Source organism: Vicia villosa, unplaced genomic scaffold, assembly GCF_029867415.1.
Source record: "Vicia villosa cultivar HV-30 ecotype Madison, WI unplaced genomic scaffold, Vvil1.0 ctg.005725F_1_1, whole genome shotgun sequence".
In the NCBI taxonomy this organism is placed as follows: domain Eukaryota; kingdom Viridiplantae; phylum Streptophyta; class Magnoliopsida; order Fabales; family Fabaceae; genus Vicia; species Vicia villosa.
In genome coordinates this window covers 33,256-49,985 of record NW_026706671.1, presented here as the reverse complement: position 1 = coordinate 49,985, position 16,730 = coordinate 33,256, and the positions used below count along the sequence as shown (strand labels likewise).

At 42.5% G+C, this 16,730-nt stretch overlaps 1 protein-coding gene across 1 annotated transcript; it reads left to right on the top strand.

Moving 5' to 3' along the window:
- Positions 1–4,916: 4,916 nt before the first annotated feature.
- Positions 4,917–16,730, top strand: LOC131642734 (uncharacterized). Its single transcript, XM_058912954.1, has 4 exons — positions 4,917–5,100; positions 5,245–5,739; positions 5,833–6,343; positions 16,643–16,730. The coding sequence occupies exons 1-4, from the start codon at positions 4,917–4,919 to the stop codon at positions 16,728–16,730; spliced, it is 1,278 nt and encodes a 425-aa protein (XP_058768937.1).

Here is a 16,730-nt window from a genome sequence, read left to right as displayed (position 1 = left end):
CTCTTTGTCTCAAGTCAAGGCATTGATTGAAGGATACGGGCTTGCAAATCATCCGGTTCTTTAAATTAGGGTTTCTTTGACCAAAGTCAACCAGTTGACTTTCTGGTCAACAGTTAATCAGGAATGGTTTCTATGTGTGAAAAGCTTCTCACACTGACTATGTGGATGTGTTTGTTTGACTGGATTTGACTGGAAGAGATTTAATCGGGAATTTCATCATTAGCCGGAAAAATTAGAACAGTTGACTTTTGGGTCAAAATCAGAAGAATTATTCAAATATCGACTTTTGGTGGGAAACCGGTCAAATAAGGTCAAGGAAATGAGAAAAATCAAGAAATAATCAAAACTGCCAAATTTGGAAAGTTAGTTGAAATGGGAACTTGCCAAAAGAGGAAAGTTCTACACTTAAAGAATTTTTGAGTGAATATCCAATTGGCTGGGCAGCTGACTTCAGGTTCGATTATCATGTCGAAAACGACAGAATTTTAAGACAAGCTCAACATCAAAAGTGTGCAAATCATAGCCCTTTACAACTTTCTAGTTGGGAGATTTTTCATTTGAGGCTTGGATCAAGAGATATTGAGTGTTGAAGTTTTCAGAATTACATTCACTCAAGTCATGAAGCTGGGCACAATTCTGGTCATACGTGACACATTTAATCAAACACATGGCGTGCCATTTTCAAACATAATTTTAGAAGCCTACAAACTCCCACTGAAGCCAACCTTCGTATCATGGTACGCTCTTCCATGCCCTCTATCCAATGGCCCAAGAATTACGCTATTTGGTCGTATGGTTGTCTAGATACAAGGCTCCAAAGTAGCACTCTCACAAGTCACGTTTCTCCAACGCTTCATACCGAACCCAGGTCACGCGCGTGCATCCACCATACAGTTGTGCGTTGCCATGTTTAAGTGCAAGTTTGAGTGAGGTATGTGCCTTATTTCAGAGACTTATCAACACCATAATCCTTCACTCCTATCCCCTCTACACAATGAGCAAAAACGTGAACAAAATGACGTCACATGGAGGAAGATACGAGCCTACAAAGTGTGGCATACACATGATTTTGTGGCGGCAACATGCCAAGCCTTGCATACTAGTTCATTCCATATTTGTCCATGCAAGCTGCTGAACCATAAAACCTGTGAGAAAACTACCCCATATGTATAATACTTGCCCATTAAGTTTGCAAAAGAATAAGCTACACCCACCCTTACCATGCACCGCCATGGACACCAATGCTATATAACACAAAATCTGATACGATTCATTTTTGGACACGCTTCATTTTCACCTTCTCTCAAATTCCAATCCCTTTTCTTCTCCCTCGTTCTCTCTCTACGGTATCACAAAAGAAAAGGTTTGTTACAGTGTAACAAACTTCAGATCTACACCATAACCGAACCTCCTCCATCTTCATCTTCATCACAATAACCACCACGAACCTACATCTCAAGGACCATCCTCCATCAACCTTGCGCTCTCACCTTCACTGCCACTCTCTTTCTTCAGCCATCACCGTTCAACACCGGACCACCACACCTCCTCTGTTTCATCATCATCATCTCAAGCTGCGGTTCGATATCATCATCCTCGTGTCTCTCTCCTTTTCGTATATCAACATCATCACCTTGCTCCAAGTCTCAAGAATGGTAACAAACTGCTCAGTGAAAGGTTATTCTGAAGCGTCATCGTGATCTACATCTCAAAAGGAGGATCGCAGCTAGGAGCATTCTCTTTAAGCTTCAATTCAAGAACCAGATTCAGGTAGGTCTTCTGGAACTTTCTGAGCATACTTAGAGTACTGTTTAGGTTCATATGCTCTTGTGGATAAGTGATGCGTTTGCGTGATAATTCTTGAATCTTTGAAATGTGTTACTGCTTTTACCTATGATGATGATCTTTTGAACGTTTGAATAAGATATTTCAGTGCTACACCGCGCGGTTATTGATTCTGAACCGTTACATTGCATTTTATGGTTTTGTTTATATTAGAGCCCTAGAAATTGCTTCGGTTTAGAGAGCTAGAGGGAGAATCAAGGAAGTATAATGATAGATCATGAATCAGCGTGAAAATCTGAGTGGGAACCATGTCCTTTTTTCGTACTCCAATAACTCCGGCACCGGCGCCGTCGTGGCCGCCATTTCAGCTCGCCGGAGAAGATGAATAAGGGCCACCATACACTGTTCACGTGGGTAGCATGAAATGCAATCTCACCATTGGCCCATGCACTCTGGGATTTTTTTATTATTTTATCTGATTTAGTGGGAGTGTTGCGTGTTGCGTTTTGATTGGCTGCCATGTTATTTTGTCTTATTCAACTAAAAAAACTAACGTGACCCATTGATTTCACATTACATAGTTCCACCTGTCACACTTTAATAACACAAACCATATAATAAACAAATGCTGATACAATAGAATAAATGGAATAAATTGAAATAATGGTGGTGTAGTTGGGTCGAGTCATGGTTGGGGCCTAAACCTTTTTGAATCACACCCCTGTTTCGCCAACACACCGCACTCCAGTGAACATGGGCCAGAACGCCATGTTGTTTCCACCTCCCTATTCTGGCCCAGGACCTTCATAACAATAATTCTAGTTCATTGGAAAACTACTCTAACACCCCCCACCTGTTTAGAATTTTTCTTTTAAATTTTGTCTTCTTTTAACTTTTGTTTCATAAATTCTTTTTAACTCATATAAATAAAATACATGAAAATTGTTTTTAGGTATTTTAGGGTGTAAATAATTGTCATGATTTTTGTTAATTTTTCTCAATTGTTTTAATCCTTTTAATAAATCTTTTAATTCACAACATATTCGAATCTCTTTGTTTTAATGCCTCCTTGTAAATAATCTTGTTAATAGACTTAGGAATTAATTTTTAGCCTCGATTTTTCGTATAGAATTAATAGATGTATGTGTTCTTGTGAGTATCATTTGTTTGCTATAGTTCTCAATTTTATTTGTCGCATGTTAATTTTCCTTTACCTTTTTCATGTATAGTTTTTGTTAATAAATTGTGATAATTCCTCTTTTTTTTTTTAATCCCCATGTGTAGACAACTTAGATTAGGAATAGGCTAGTTCCCTCTCCCCTTTTTCTTTTTCGACTTTTTAAAATACTTAATAAATATCGATGAAGATCATACCGTTACTATATTTCATAGTAGGAAAGAAATGATTGGGGTGTAGGCCCCGATGTATGTTCTTTCCTACTTAGCGGAGAAGAAATGGTTGAAGTGTGAAGCTTCGACGTATTTCTTAACCGTTGTTTAGAGAAACGATCGTGGTGTAGGCCTCGATGTGCATTCTCTAAATATTCACAAAAAACTCTTTTTGTATTTCCTTTACTTAGCGGAGAAGAAATGATTGAGGTGTGAAACCTCGATGTATTTCTTAACCGTTATTTAGAGAAACGATTGTGGCGTAGGCCTCGATGTGCGTTCTCTAAATATGCAAAACAAAACTCTTTTTGGTATGATCTAAGTCACAAATAAATTCCCTTAAAAAAAAACACCAACCAAAAAAAACACTTCAAAAAACCTAATAAATGTTCAGACTTAAAACAAAAGTGAGGAAGTGATGCAAGACCTTGTAGTGGGTTCTCGTCATCATGGAATTACCCTTAAAAGATACAAACCAATCTCTTTTTCTCCTTTCTAAGGGCAAGTTATCTCCGCTCCATTGCATCCTAGGATGTCCCCTTATGCAAGAGCGTGAGCGTTAACGCCGCCCAATTAAAAAACACAAAAACAAACAAAAAATCTTTAGCCGAGCTACGGTAACTCTGATTCCTGAAAAGGATACGTAGGCAGCGGGGTAGGGCCCGTGCGAGTACAATTCTTTATTTTCCCTACATTTTGCATTCATTTCGCATTTAGACATAGACATAGTTATACACCCTTTAGATAGAAACAAACATAGGTGGATACCATCGAGTACGATGGGCGCGAGGGGTGCTAATACCTTCCCCTCGCGTAACCGACTCCCGTACCTAGATTCTCTGGTCGCAAGACCCTGTTCCTTCCTTTGTTAGGTTTTCTGATATTCCTTTCCCTTATGGGATAAATATATCGGTGGCGACTCTGTTCATTTTTCGTGAGCGTGCGACAGCTGGCGACTCTGCTGGGGATGTTGCTAGACCTGTTGCTGGTCCATCCGTAGCGAGTCGATCCTAGCCTGCGTTTGTTTGTTTATTTACTGGGTGTTTATTTGTTTTTATGTCTATACCTTGTATATATGTTTGCATGTTTACTTTTCTGCCTGCATATCATGTTTATTTCTGTTTGCACATCATGCATATGGATTATATTCTGTGTTCCTTGGGGTCTTCTGTTCTGTTTTGCAGGTTGGGTGGGATTGTTCTATGAGGTAAAAGGCCCAATACCCAGGCCATGAGTGATACCTTAGGAACTAGGAATAGAGTGGCCATGACGGACAGAAGACGTATGTCTGATTGATCCGATCATGTATCCACGGGCAGAGCTTGGTTGAAAGAGGCAATATCGTATGATTACGCCTACTTTCAATCCTCTGTTGGCTTTTTTGACCTACCCTGACCTAGATTCACCTGTGAGTGGGGAGGGATATACATGACAGGTACCGTTGGTGACCGTTCGGTTCTGTTGGTGACTTGTGTTCTTATGGTTTCACTGTGCCTGTGCCGGACCTTTGATCCTGCAACGTCCGATCTCATTCAGAGGCCACACACACTTCTCCTATGTGGGGAAACCTCCATTGCATCATTTACATCATGGCATGTTTACCTTTCAAAAAAAAGAAAAGAAAAGAAAGAAAAGATGTAATAAAAAAAAAGAGAAAGAAAAAAGAAAAGAAGAAAAATAGTATTATTTCTCATATGCATGCCATTTTTCAGGGTATCCGAGGCTATTACCTTTTATCCAGGATGGCTAACAACGTGACCGCTACCAGAGAAGCTACAAGGCGTACTCACACTTACAGTTTCCATCGCGAAGGCTTGATTCAGTTGGGGCAGTTGGGTGGATTGATCACTGGTCATAATAAAACTGTGTTCACTGAGAATTATGGAAACATCTTGACTCTTTTGGACTCACACGTCGACGAATGGGGTTTGTCTACTCTTCTCCAGTTCTATGATCCTGACTTGCGTTGTTTCACCTTCTCAGGCTATCAGTTGGCTCCCACTCTCGAGGAGTACTCTCACTTTCTCAATATCAAGATTCAACACAAGGTTCCTTTCGTTTGTGTCCCAGAGAAACCTGATCTGGACAACATTGCCAACGCTCTTTATTTGAGCATAGAAGACGTTCTTGGGAACTGGAAGAAGAATGGTAGCACTCAGGGTTTCTATATGAGTTTCTTGGTTGAGAAGGCCCAAGAGTTGGCTAACAAAAAGATGTGGGAGGCCTTCAACGCCCTTCTGGCCGTTTTGATTTATGGGATCGTGATGTTCCCTAACATTCACAAGTTCGTTGATCTGGCCGCTATATGTCTTTTTGTGGATAAGAATCCGGTCCCTACTTTGCTAGCTGATACATACTATTCTGTTCACTCTCGATATGGGAAAGGAGGAGCCATAAGAAATTGTTTGCCGTTGTTATACACCTGGTTTAAGTCCCACCTACCTACAAGTGGTCCTTTCGTTACTTCTACTCAGAAATGGCATCAAAGGATCATGGGGCTTACTGGAAATGACATTGTCTGGTGTCCTACTGGGATGGATGTAGAGAAAGTTATAACTAGCTGTGGTATTTTTGACAACGTTCCTCTCATAGGAACAAAAGGTGTTATCAATTATAATCCTAAGCTAGCGTTGCGTCAGTTGGGTTTTGCACTTGAAGACAAGCCTTTGGACAAAGAGATATTCGAATCCGTTTGCTTTGAAAAGGGAACCAATCCAAAGGGTCTAGAAAAGGTGAGGAGTGCTTGGAATAGCATCCATATAGATGATCAGACTTCTCTAGGTGAAAAGAATGCTGTTGCCAAACAAGCCTACACGGATTGGGTTGAGGATAGAGTTAAAGATCGTCTGTTGCCTTTCCCGAAGGTTAATCCTTTGTACAAGCAACCACCTAAGGTTCCAATTGCCATTATGCCTGCTGAGAATTGCATCCCAGTAAATATGGAAAGCACCCAATTGCACGAAAAGAAGTCAGATGCACAACCGAAACATTGTCTTGTGGACCAGAAAAAGGTTGAGTTGACACACGAAGCCAAAATGCTGAAGGGAGGATCTTCCAGAGTTCAAAAGAGGGCTAGAACCGAAAAAGGTGAAAGAGATACTACTGTTATTGTCGAGGATCACCAGAAGATCCTAAAAAGGGCCATGAAAGAGGCAGAAGAGAAACTCAAGCGAGAGTACCGAGAAGACTTGAAAGCTTATAAGCTCAAGATAGAAAGGGATGCTAGAGTTGAAGTGAAAAATCTGAAAAAGAAACTGGAAGAAGAGACCACTAAAAGAATGGCAATTGAGACTCAACTGAAAGGAAGTCACCTCCGTAATACTCGACTAACAGAAGAAAATGCCAAGCTCAGAGATCGAATGATGGAGGACATATCTGAGAAGGATTATCTCCCAGAATGCAAAGGATGTGACGAACTCAGGGAGTGCTGCAAGAAGCTAGATGGGCATTTGTTTCGCAAAGATGAGGTGATTCAAAGCCTTCTTAAAGGAAGAGATCGAGAAGCAACCAAGAAACTGTTTGATGAAACTAAGAAGTGGAGCGACGAGCACTTCAGACAAGGAGGACCTCTGTTTTATATTCAGATGGATTGATGTTTGAGTCTGTATGTTTCGACCACCACCAGACTTGTTGGATGGGGTCTTTTATTTCCCTTGTTGAACTATCTTGTCAATGTATGGCTTGCCCAAGTTTAAATTTCTTGTTATGAATAAAAAGAACTAGTTTCTCTTGATACTTATCTTTTGTCACATTGTTAGCTATTCTGGATCAATATTAAACCTTGGATACTCTGAAAATGGCACATCACGTCATACGCACACATGCACTCATACATTCACATTATCACATTACATTTTTCAGGTTATTGTACAAGAAACTAATTGGGGTCCCTTTCAGCAACAGATTTCTTTTCCGACGACGAAGCTGACTTTCTTACATCCTTACCGTACCCGGAGCAACGAGAGAATCATGGAACAATTTGAACAGAATCAAGCTGCCCTCCGTAGGGATGTGGATGTTATGGGGGAAAGAATGGCCCAACTTATGGAGACTCTTCATGCCGTTGTTCAAGGACAGGATGAACTCAGAAAGAGTGTCGCTAGTTTGGTCAAAGATACTCCTACCAATTCTGCTGACGGAGGGGTGAAAACTAAAGAGACTCCTATTAATGAGACACTGAAAGTAGTGGACGACCACCATGAGGTTATTGACCTTGAACATGATCTTACTGCTGAGTTGACTGAGACCGCTAAGATGTACCAAGCTCTTGAAGAACGCCTTAAGGCCGTTGAGGTTGCTAAAACTTCGAGTTTTAACACTGCTGCTATGTGCTTGGTACCCGGGATTGTTATTCCCCCAAAGTTCAAGGTGCCAGATTTTGATAAGTACAAGGGAGTTACCTGCCCAGAGACTCACATTCGTTCCTACTGCCGTAAGATGGCCGCTCACGCTGAGAACGAACCTCTGCTTATGCATTTCTTCCAGGATAGTCTCACTGGAGCCCCGTTAGAGTGGTATATGAAACTCGAGAGGTCTAACGTCAGTACTTGGGGAGAACTTGTTGATGCCTTCTTGAAACAATATCACTACAATACTGCTATGGCTCCTAGCCGTGCACAGCTGCAGAATATGTCACAGAAATCTGAAGAGTCTTTTAAGGAATACGCCCAGAGGTGGCGTGAACTTGCTGCTCGAGTCCAACCTCCTTTATTGGACCGAGAGTTGATTGATCTGTTTATGGGGACTCTGAAAGGGCCGTATCTTCAGCACATGGTTAGTAATACTTCTCCTTCCTTTTCGGATGTGGTCATCATTGGTGAGAGGGTTGAGAACTGTGTCAAAGCTGGTACCATTCAAGGTGTTACTAATCCTAGCAACTCAAGTGGTAATGGTAAGAAGCCGTATTCTGGGTTTGTGAAGAAGAAGGAAGGTGAGACTAGCTCCGCTTCTGTTGACCAAGGCCGAGCTCCCGCATATTCTGCTGTTCCACCTCCTTATTATCCGATGCCTTATGCTGTTCCTGGTCCGTATGTCCCTCAAGCATATGCTGCTGCTCTTCCACAACCATGGATGGCACCCCAACAGCCTTTCGTACCACAACAACAAGCCGCTGCTCCTCAGAATCGCCAACAGAATCCGAGGCCTCAAGGTCAAAGGGGTCCGCAAAGGCAAAGATACCCTGACAGGCGTATAGATCCGATTCCAATGCCGTATGCTCAACTTCTTCCCCAATTGCTTGCTGGTCAATTAGTGCAACTCCGCGAAATGGGTCCTCCACCTAGCCCTCTTCCTCCCGGATATGATGCTAATGCTCGGTGTGAATTTCATTCAGGTGCTCCAGGCCATACGATCGAAAGGTGTAGAGCATTGAAGTACAAAGTTCAGGATCTCCTTGATGACAAGCTTATCTCGTTCGCTCCTACTGGTCCTAATGTGCAGAGTAATCCTATGCCTCCTCATGCTGGTACGACCAATGCTATTGAGTTATGTGATGATCAGATCCTGGTAAATGATGTTAATGAGGTTAGGATGCCGCTAGCAGTTATCGGAGAGTATCTTATGCAACAAAAGGTTTTGTGTGAACTACATGACTACTGTTTGCAATGTTCTTCTAATCCTGAGGAGTGCACTAGGTTGAGAGAAGAAATCCAGGAATTAATGGATGAAGGTGTTCTTAGAGTGGAAAGGGTCGTTCCTGTCAAAGATGTGGCTACTTTAGAGATCCCTTACTACCCTGCTGAGATATCAAAGACTCAGGACACTTCTTTGGTCATTCATGCTCCGAGTACTCCTTTGGTCATTCAGGCTCCGAGGACTCCGTTGGTTATTCAAGTTCCAAATGTTCCTTCGACTCCTTCAACCTCGTCTCTTGTTCCCTCTCCTGTGAATGATTCTAAGGCTGTTCCTTGGAATTATAATGCCGTGTACATTCGAGGGAAGAAGTTTGACTGTCCTCCAGTGGGTACTTCGAGTATCACAAATATTACTGGCACTAGTGGCATTACCCGTAGTGGTCGGATCTTTGCTGCCCCTCCTCCGCCTCCTAAAGAGACCAACAAAGAGGTTAGTACACAAGCAAAAGGAAAGCAAGTTGCTGTTGATCCTCCTGTAACACGTAATGCCCAAGATGCCGAGCAACTCTTGAAAATCATTAAGAAAAGTGATTACAAAGTGATTGACCAACTTGATCAGACCCAAGCCAAGATCTCCATCTTGTCTCTCTTGGTACATTCTGAAGCTCATCGTGATGCTCTGATGAAAGTTCTGGCTTCCGCTCATGTAACTCAAGACATTACCGTGCCTCAATTTGAAGGGGTTGTGACCAACATTGCTGCTGGTAATTGTTTGGGTTTTTCTGATGATGAGCTTCCACCTGAGGGTAGAGCACACAACAAAGCGTTGCATATCTCCGTCAAGTGTCTGGATGCTGTGTTGTCTCGAGTTCTGATTGATACCGGTTCTTCTCTTAATGTGATGCCCAAGACCACTTTGTTTAAGCTGAGTATGGACGGGATTATGATGAGACCATGCACTATGAGTGTCAGAGCGTTTGATGGCTCCAGAAGGTCCGTAGAAGGGGAAATTGATCTGCCTGTTTTGATTGGCCCTCACATGTTCTATATTGCCTTCTATGTCATGGATATAAGTCCTTCATACACTTGCCTCTTGGGTCGTCCTTGGATTCATGCTGCTGGAGCTGTGACATCTACCCTCCATCAGTGTTTGAAATTTGTTGTGAATGACAAGATTGTTGTGATCACTGGTGAAGAGGATTTGATTGTCAATAATCTGGCATCATACCGTTATGTTGAAGTGGAGGGAGAGATACAAGAGACACCTTTTCAAGCCTTAGAGATTGTGTCAGTTGACAAACTCCCTGTGGTCGAGAATAAGAAGGAACTCGGAGCGCCCCTCTCGTCTTTAAATGATGCTAAGGCTTTCTTAGAAGCTGGTACTCCCCATAGTGCCTGGGGCAAGCTGATTGATGTTCATGAGAAGCGAGACAAGTATGGCCTTGGGTATCAGCCATCTTCCTCTACTCAGCTCAGCATAACTCCTGGAAAGAAGGTGATTCCCCCCATTTCTCAAGTGTTCGTCAATGCAAGCACCAGTTCTGGAAGTCAGGTTCTCGCCGTGGATGACGATGATGAAGAAGATCTCTCCAGATTCATTTGCCATGCTGCGCCTGGACAAGAACTCAACAATTGGACTATCTTGGACATCCCCAAAGTCACTTTTATGGAGATGTAATTTTCTTGTTTCAATAAGTCATATGCTTCGCCCTAAGCATTTTTGACCTCTTGTATAAAGAAGGGCCCCCCATGTGTTTCAATTTGTTTAATATTGAATGAAAATCATATCTTCGCATGCAATTACTGTTCCATTTCTTTCATTTTTGTTTTTTCTACTTTAAAAACTTTTTCAAAAATGGCAAAGCTTTTTCTTTTTTCCTTCTTATGTGTGGCATTCTAAGGCATAAATCATCCATCGTGCAGATCCGGCTCGAATTCCATCAAAAATGATAATGTTACAGTTCCACGTCTTGATATCTTTGAGAATCCAATTGACCAAGCTGATGAGGATAATGGGGAAGATTGTGAAGTCCCTGAAGAATTGGCAAGACTTTTGAGACAAGAGGAGAAATCTATTCAGCCGCATCAAGAAGCCATAGAAATCATCAACCTCGGTTCAGAAGAAGCAAAGAGAGAAGTCAAGATAGGGGCCGCTTTGCAAAGTGATGTAAAGAGAAGGTTGATTGAGCTGCTTCGTGAGTATGTTGACATCTTCGCCTGGTCATACGAAGACATGCCTGGTTTAGACACAGATATAGTTATGCACAGGCTACCTCTCAAACCAGAATGTCCGCCTGTAAAGCAAAAACCACGAAGAACTCGACCTGATATGGCTTTGAAAATCAAGGAAGAAGTTGAAAAACAGTTGAAGGCGGGTTTCTTATCTGTGTGTGAATATCCTCCTTGGATTGCAAACATAGTACCCGTTCCTAAGAAGGACGGAAAGGTACGCATGTGTGTTGACTACCGAGATTTGAATAGGGCAAGTCCGAAGGATGATTTCCCTCTGCCTCATATCGATGTGCTAGTCGACAACACTGCTCAGTATTCGGTGTTCTCCTTCATGGATGGTTTTTCTGGCTATAATCAAATAAAGATGGCTCCTGAAGATATGACCAAGACTACCTTCACCACTCCGTGGGGTACGTATTGTTATAAGGTGATGCCTTTTGGTCTTAAGAATGCTGGTGCAACATATCAACGAGCAATGGTGACCCTTTTCCATGATATGATCCATAAGGAGATTGAGGTGTACGTCGATGATATGATTGCAAAATCCCAAACTGAGGAGGAACACTTGGTATATCTTGAGAAATTGTTTGCTCGTTTGCGTAAATTCAAGTTGAGACTTAATCCAAACAAGTGCACTTTTGGAGTGCGATCTGGAAAGTTACTTGGATTCATTGTGAGCCAACGAGGGATTGAGGTCGACCCTGATAAAGTAAGAGCAATACAGAACATGCCAGCACCGAAGAATGAAAAAGAAGTTCGAGGGTTCCTTGGAAGGTTGAATTACATAGCCAGGTTCATTTCTCATCTCACTGACACTTGTGAACCCATCTTCAAACTGCTGCGCAAAAATCAAGATATCCGTTGGGATGATCGTTGTCAGGAAGCCTTCGAAAAGATCAAACAGTATCTCCAAGAGCCACCAATTCTCATGCCTCCGGTTCCTGGGAGGCCGCTTCTTATGTACTTAACTGTGCTTGAAGGATCTATGGGGTGTGTGCTGGGCCAACATGACGAGTCCGGTCGAAAAGAGTGCGCCATTTATTACCTGAGCAAAAAGTTTACCGATTGTGAATCCCGCTACTCGCTACTCGAGAAAACTTGCTGTGCTTTGGTATGGGCTGCTCGCCGACTGAGGCAGTACATGCTGACTCACACCACTCTATTGATCTCCAAAATGGACCCGATAAAGTACATCTTTGAAAAACCGGCCCTTACAGGAAGACTAGCCCGATGGCAAATGCTTTTATCAGAATACGACATCCAGTATGTCACACAGAAGGCCATCAAAGGAAGTGTCCTTGCAGATCATCTTGCTCATCAGCCATTAGAAGAGTATCAGTCAATGAAGTTTGACTTTCCTGATGAAGATATCATGAAACTGGATGATAATGAAGGACCCGAACCAGGAGAGCGATGGACTCTCACGTTCGATGGTGCATCAAATGCTATGGGCCATGGTATTGGGGCAGTTTTGACTTCTCCTCGTCAAACCCACATCCCTTTCACAGCTAGAATATGCTTTGATTGCACCAACAATGTCGCAGAGTACGAAGCTTGCATAATGGGCATCGAAGCAGCCATTGATATGAGGATCAAGATCCTTGAGGTGTATGGGGATTCTGCCTTGGTTATACATCAAGTAAGAGGTGATTGGGAGACAAGACACCCCAATTTAGTTCCTTATAAGGACTACATCTTGGAGTTGCTGCCCGCTTTCGAGGAAATCACTTTCAATCACATCCCCCGAGAGGAAAATCAATTGGCAGATGCTTTGGCTACTTTGGCGGCTATGTTCAGAGTTAGCTCCCCTAAAGAAGTACCAGACATAACGATCCTCCGTTACAAAGAGCCCGCCCACGCATTCCCTGCTCATTGCCTCACTACTGAAGATGTGTATGACGAAAAGCCATGGTATTACGACATCAAGAGGTACGTTGAGAAGCAAGAGTATCCCGAAGATGCTACGATTGGTGATAAGCGAACGCTTCGAAGGTTAGCATCCAAATTCTTCTTGTCAGGAGACGTCCTATACAAAAGAAACTATGATTCAGTTTTGCTCAGATGCGTGGATAGACACGAAGCAGAATTGATCATGCGGGAAATTCATGAAGGATCTTTTGGAACTCATTCCAGTGGACATTCCATGGCTAAAAAGATCTTGCGAGCAGGATATTATTGGATGACGATTGAAAGTGATTGTTATGTGTATGTGAAGAAATGTCACAAATGCCAAGTGTATGCTGACAGAATTCATGTTCCTCCAACTCCTCTGAATGTCCTGACGTCACCTTGGCCCTTTGCCATGTGGGGCATTGACATGATTGGACGAATTGAGCCACAAGCTTCAAATGGGCATAGATTTATCCTTGTTGCTATCGACTACTTCACCAAATGGGTTGAAGCTGCTTCTTACAAAAATGTAACCAAGCAAGTCGTTACTCGCTTCATCAAGAAAGAGATCATATGCCGATATGGGGTTCCAAATAAGATCATCACTGATAATGGGTCCAATCTTAATAACAAAATGATGGCAGAGTTGTGTGAAGAGTTCAAGATCGAACATCACAATTCATCACCCTATCGGCCAAAGATGAATGGCGCAGTCGAAGCTGCTAACAAGAATATAAAGAAGATCGTCCAGAAGATGGTTAGAACGTATAAAGACTGGCATGAAATGTTACCGTTTGCTTTACATGGCTATAGAACTTCGGTTCGTACTTCAACTGGGGCAACTCCCTTCTCTCTTGTCTACGGTATGGAGGCGGTACTACCTGTCGAAGTGGAAATTCCTTCGTTGAGAGTCTTGATGGACGCCAAACTCGATGAAACGGAATGGGTCCAAACGAGGCTTGATCATCTCAATCTAATTGAGGAGAAACGCTTATCCGCTATCTGCCATGGCCAGTTGTACCAAAAGAGGATCAAGAAAGCGTATGACAAGAAGATTCGGCCTCGAGAATTCCACACAGGTGACCTAGTCGTAAGGAAGATCTTGCCAATTCATACCGATCCAAGGGGCAAATGGACTCCCAACTATGAGGGACCATACATTGTGAAGAAAGCATTTTCAGGTGGTGCTTTAATCCTGACAAAGATGGATGGGGAAGACGTTCCACTTCCAGTCAATTCAGACTCAGTCAAAAAATACTACGCATAAAAGACCCGCTAGGTCGACGTACCTAGGCAAAAATAAGGGCATCCCGGCAAACCAAAAGGGTTTGGGCAAAAATTAGGGATAAAACAAAAAAAAAGAATAACCCGCTAAGTTGAAAACCCGAAAGGGCGACTTAGGCAAAAAAAGGGTATCCCGCTGGATTGAAAACCCGAAAGGGCGATCCAGGCAAAAGTTAGGGATCAAAAGCGAGAGGCTGCAGTCTGAATATCCTTCACAAAGACCACTATACGCCCTTGGCAGAACGGACAGATCAATCCAACCGCTACCCTTCCGAAGCAAGGCATTGAGAGGATCAAGGATATGGGAACTGTAGCAATATCAGTTTTAATGGAAATCCGAGCATTTTTCTTTGCCATTTTGCTCTTTGCATTTTATTTTCTTTTTCGCAACTACCTCATTTAGGAGTTGCTTCCTTGTACAGAAGCCTATTCACAGGCACTCCATTAATAAAATGATCTTTTGATAAGAAGCTTTCCTTGTTACTTTTCTTTTCACGCGTGCGAGATGTGATTTAATTCGTTATTAAACATTGCACTGAAAGCATGGGGGCAATAATCACAAAATCAAAACGAAACATGAGGTTACATAAACATAAAAGTGCTCTAAGGGGCACCATTTGCATCCAAACGTAGTTTTCTGTGCAGGTTGCAGGTCCTAGCCATCATCTTGGCTCATGATGTCACAAAGGTCATCATCATTCCACGTGAAAGTCCATATTCCCCTTCAATCTGGAAGACGAAGAGCGGTCTCTCAAAACTCGCGATTCCCCAAGCAGCCTAGGATGTAAGGAAAGTCGAGCAAAATCATTTCACCCCCAGCAGGGCTATGTTCTAACCCTCAACGCAGTTACCAATAATCTTTGGTACTGTAGGGTTCCAATATCAATTCACGATGATGGGTCAAGATCACAAAGCAACGGACCCCAATGATCCTACTCTCCGGTTCCCTCACTAATGCCTTTATTTGGCACTCTTTGCATATAGAATCCATTGCATATAGCATTTGCATCCTCAAAAGCGTAGCATATCCATCAAAATGGAACATTACGCCATAGAAAAAGTCAAATATGCATACAAAGCATAAGCCAGATAATACAAATCACCCCTCTATCAGGACAATGATACATCCTCACATAAAATGCCCTTACAAATTCCAATTGATATCTGCTACTACATCGCAAATCTCCTCCACCCACGGTGCCGATGCCTGGTATCCCAATCCCCAATAAGTCCATCTACTAAGCTTTTCAAACACTCGTATGTGTCATTCTTCCGATACTCGTCTGTATCCCCTTTTGATACTCGTATGTGTCATTCTTCCGATACTCGTCTGTATCCCCTTTTGATGCTCGTATGTGTCATTCCTTCGATACTCGTCTGTGTCTTCTTTTGATGCTCGTCTGTGTCATTCTTTCGATACTCGTCCGTATCCCCTTTTGATGCTCGTATGTGTCATTCCTTCGATACTCGTCTGTGTCTTCTTTTGATGCTCGTCTGTGTCATTCTTTCGATACTCGTCCGTATCCCCTTTTGATGCTCGTATGTGTCATTCCTTCGATACTCGTCTGTGTCTTCTTTTGATGCTCGTCTGTGTCATTCTTTCGATACTCGTCTGTATTTCTTTCGATGCTCGTCCGTGTCATTCTTTCGATACTCGTCTGTATCTCTTTTGATGCTCGTCCGTGTCATTCCTTCGATACTCGTCTGTATCTCCTCTTGATGCTCGTATGTGTCATTCTTTCGATACTCGTCTGTATCTCTTTTGATGCTCGTCCGTGTCATTCCTTCGATACTCGTCTGTATCTCTTTTGATGCTCGTCCGTGTCATTCTTTCGATACTCGTCTGTGTCTTCCTTTGATGCTCATCCGTGTCATTCTTTCGATACTCGTCTGTGTCTTCTTTTGATGCTCGTATGTGTCATTCTTTCGATACTCGTTTGTATCTCCCTCAAAAACAATTGTCTATGACACTTTATCTTCCTGTCAAACCTACCCCTCTCCTGATCATTTCCATGTAAATATCAATCCCTTTGAGAACCTTGTGTTGGCACCTTGGCTACGGTACAAGCTATCACCATCCAGTTACTCACTGTAAATATTTCCATCAGAAAAATAAAAATTCTCTTTCCCCAGCAGATATCAAAACAAAAAAAAACAAAATAAGGATAACACTTACACCATCTTCTCTTCAGGACAAATTTCTGGTCTTGGTATTTAATCTTCTTTCACCGTGAATGTTCGAAAGGCTAACGCCAACCTCGCCTTCAGGTGTAAGACGATTAAATAGGGGCAGCTGTCATACCCCAAATTTGTCCTACCCTTATTCATCTGGCTTATAATTCACATGCATACACCCTTTAGGTCATAATACAACTCATGCATTCATATCATTGGCATTAACCAGAGACTAGCAAGGGATATCTTTTATGGCAGAGGATTTCCTACCAAATGTGTGGATCTGAGGTGTAATCATGTGGTTCTATGTTCAGGGAAGTCCTCCCGGATTGGGGTTTCTCTTTGTCTCAAGTCAAGGCATTGATTGAAGGATACGGGCTTGCAAATCATCCGGTTCTTTAA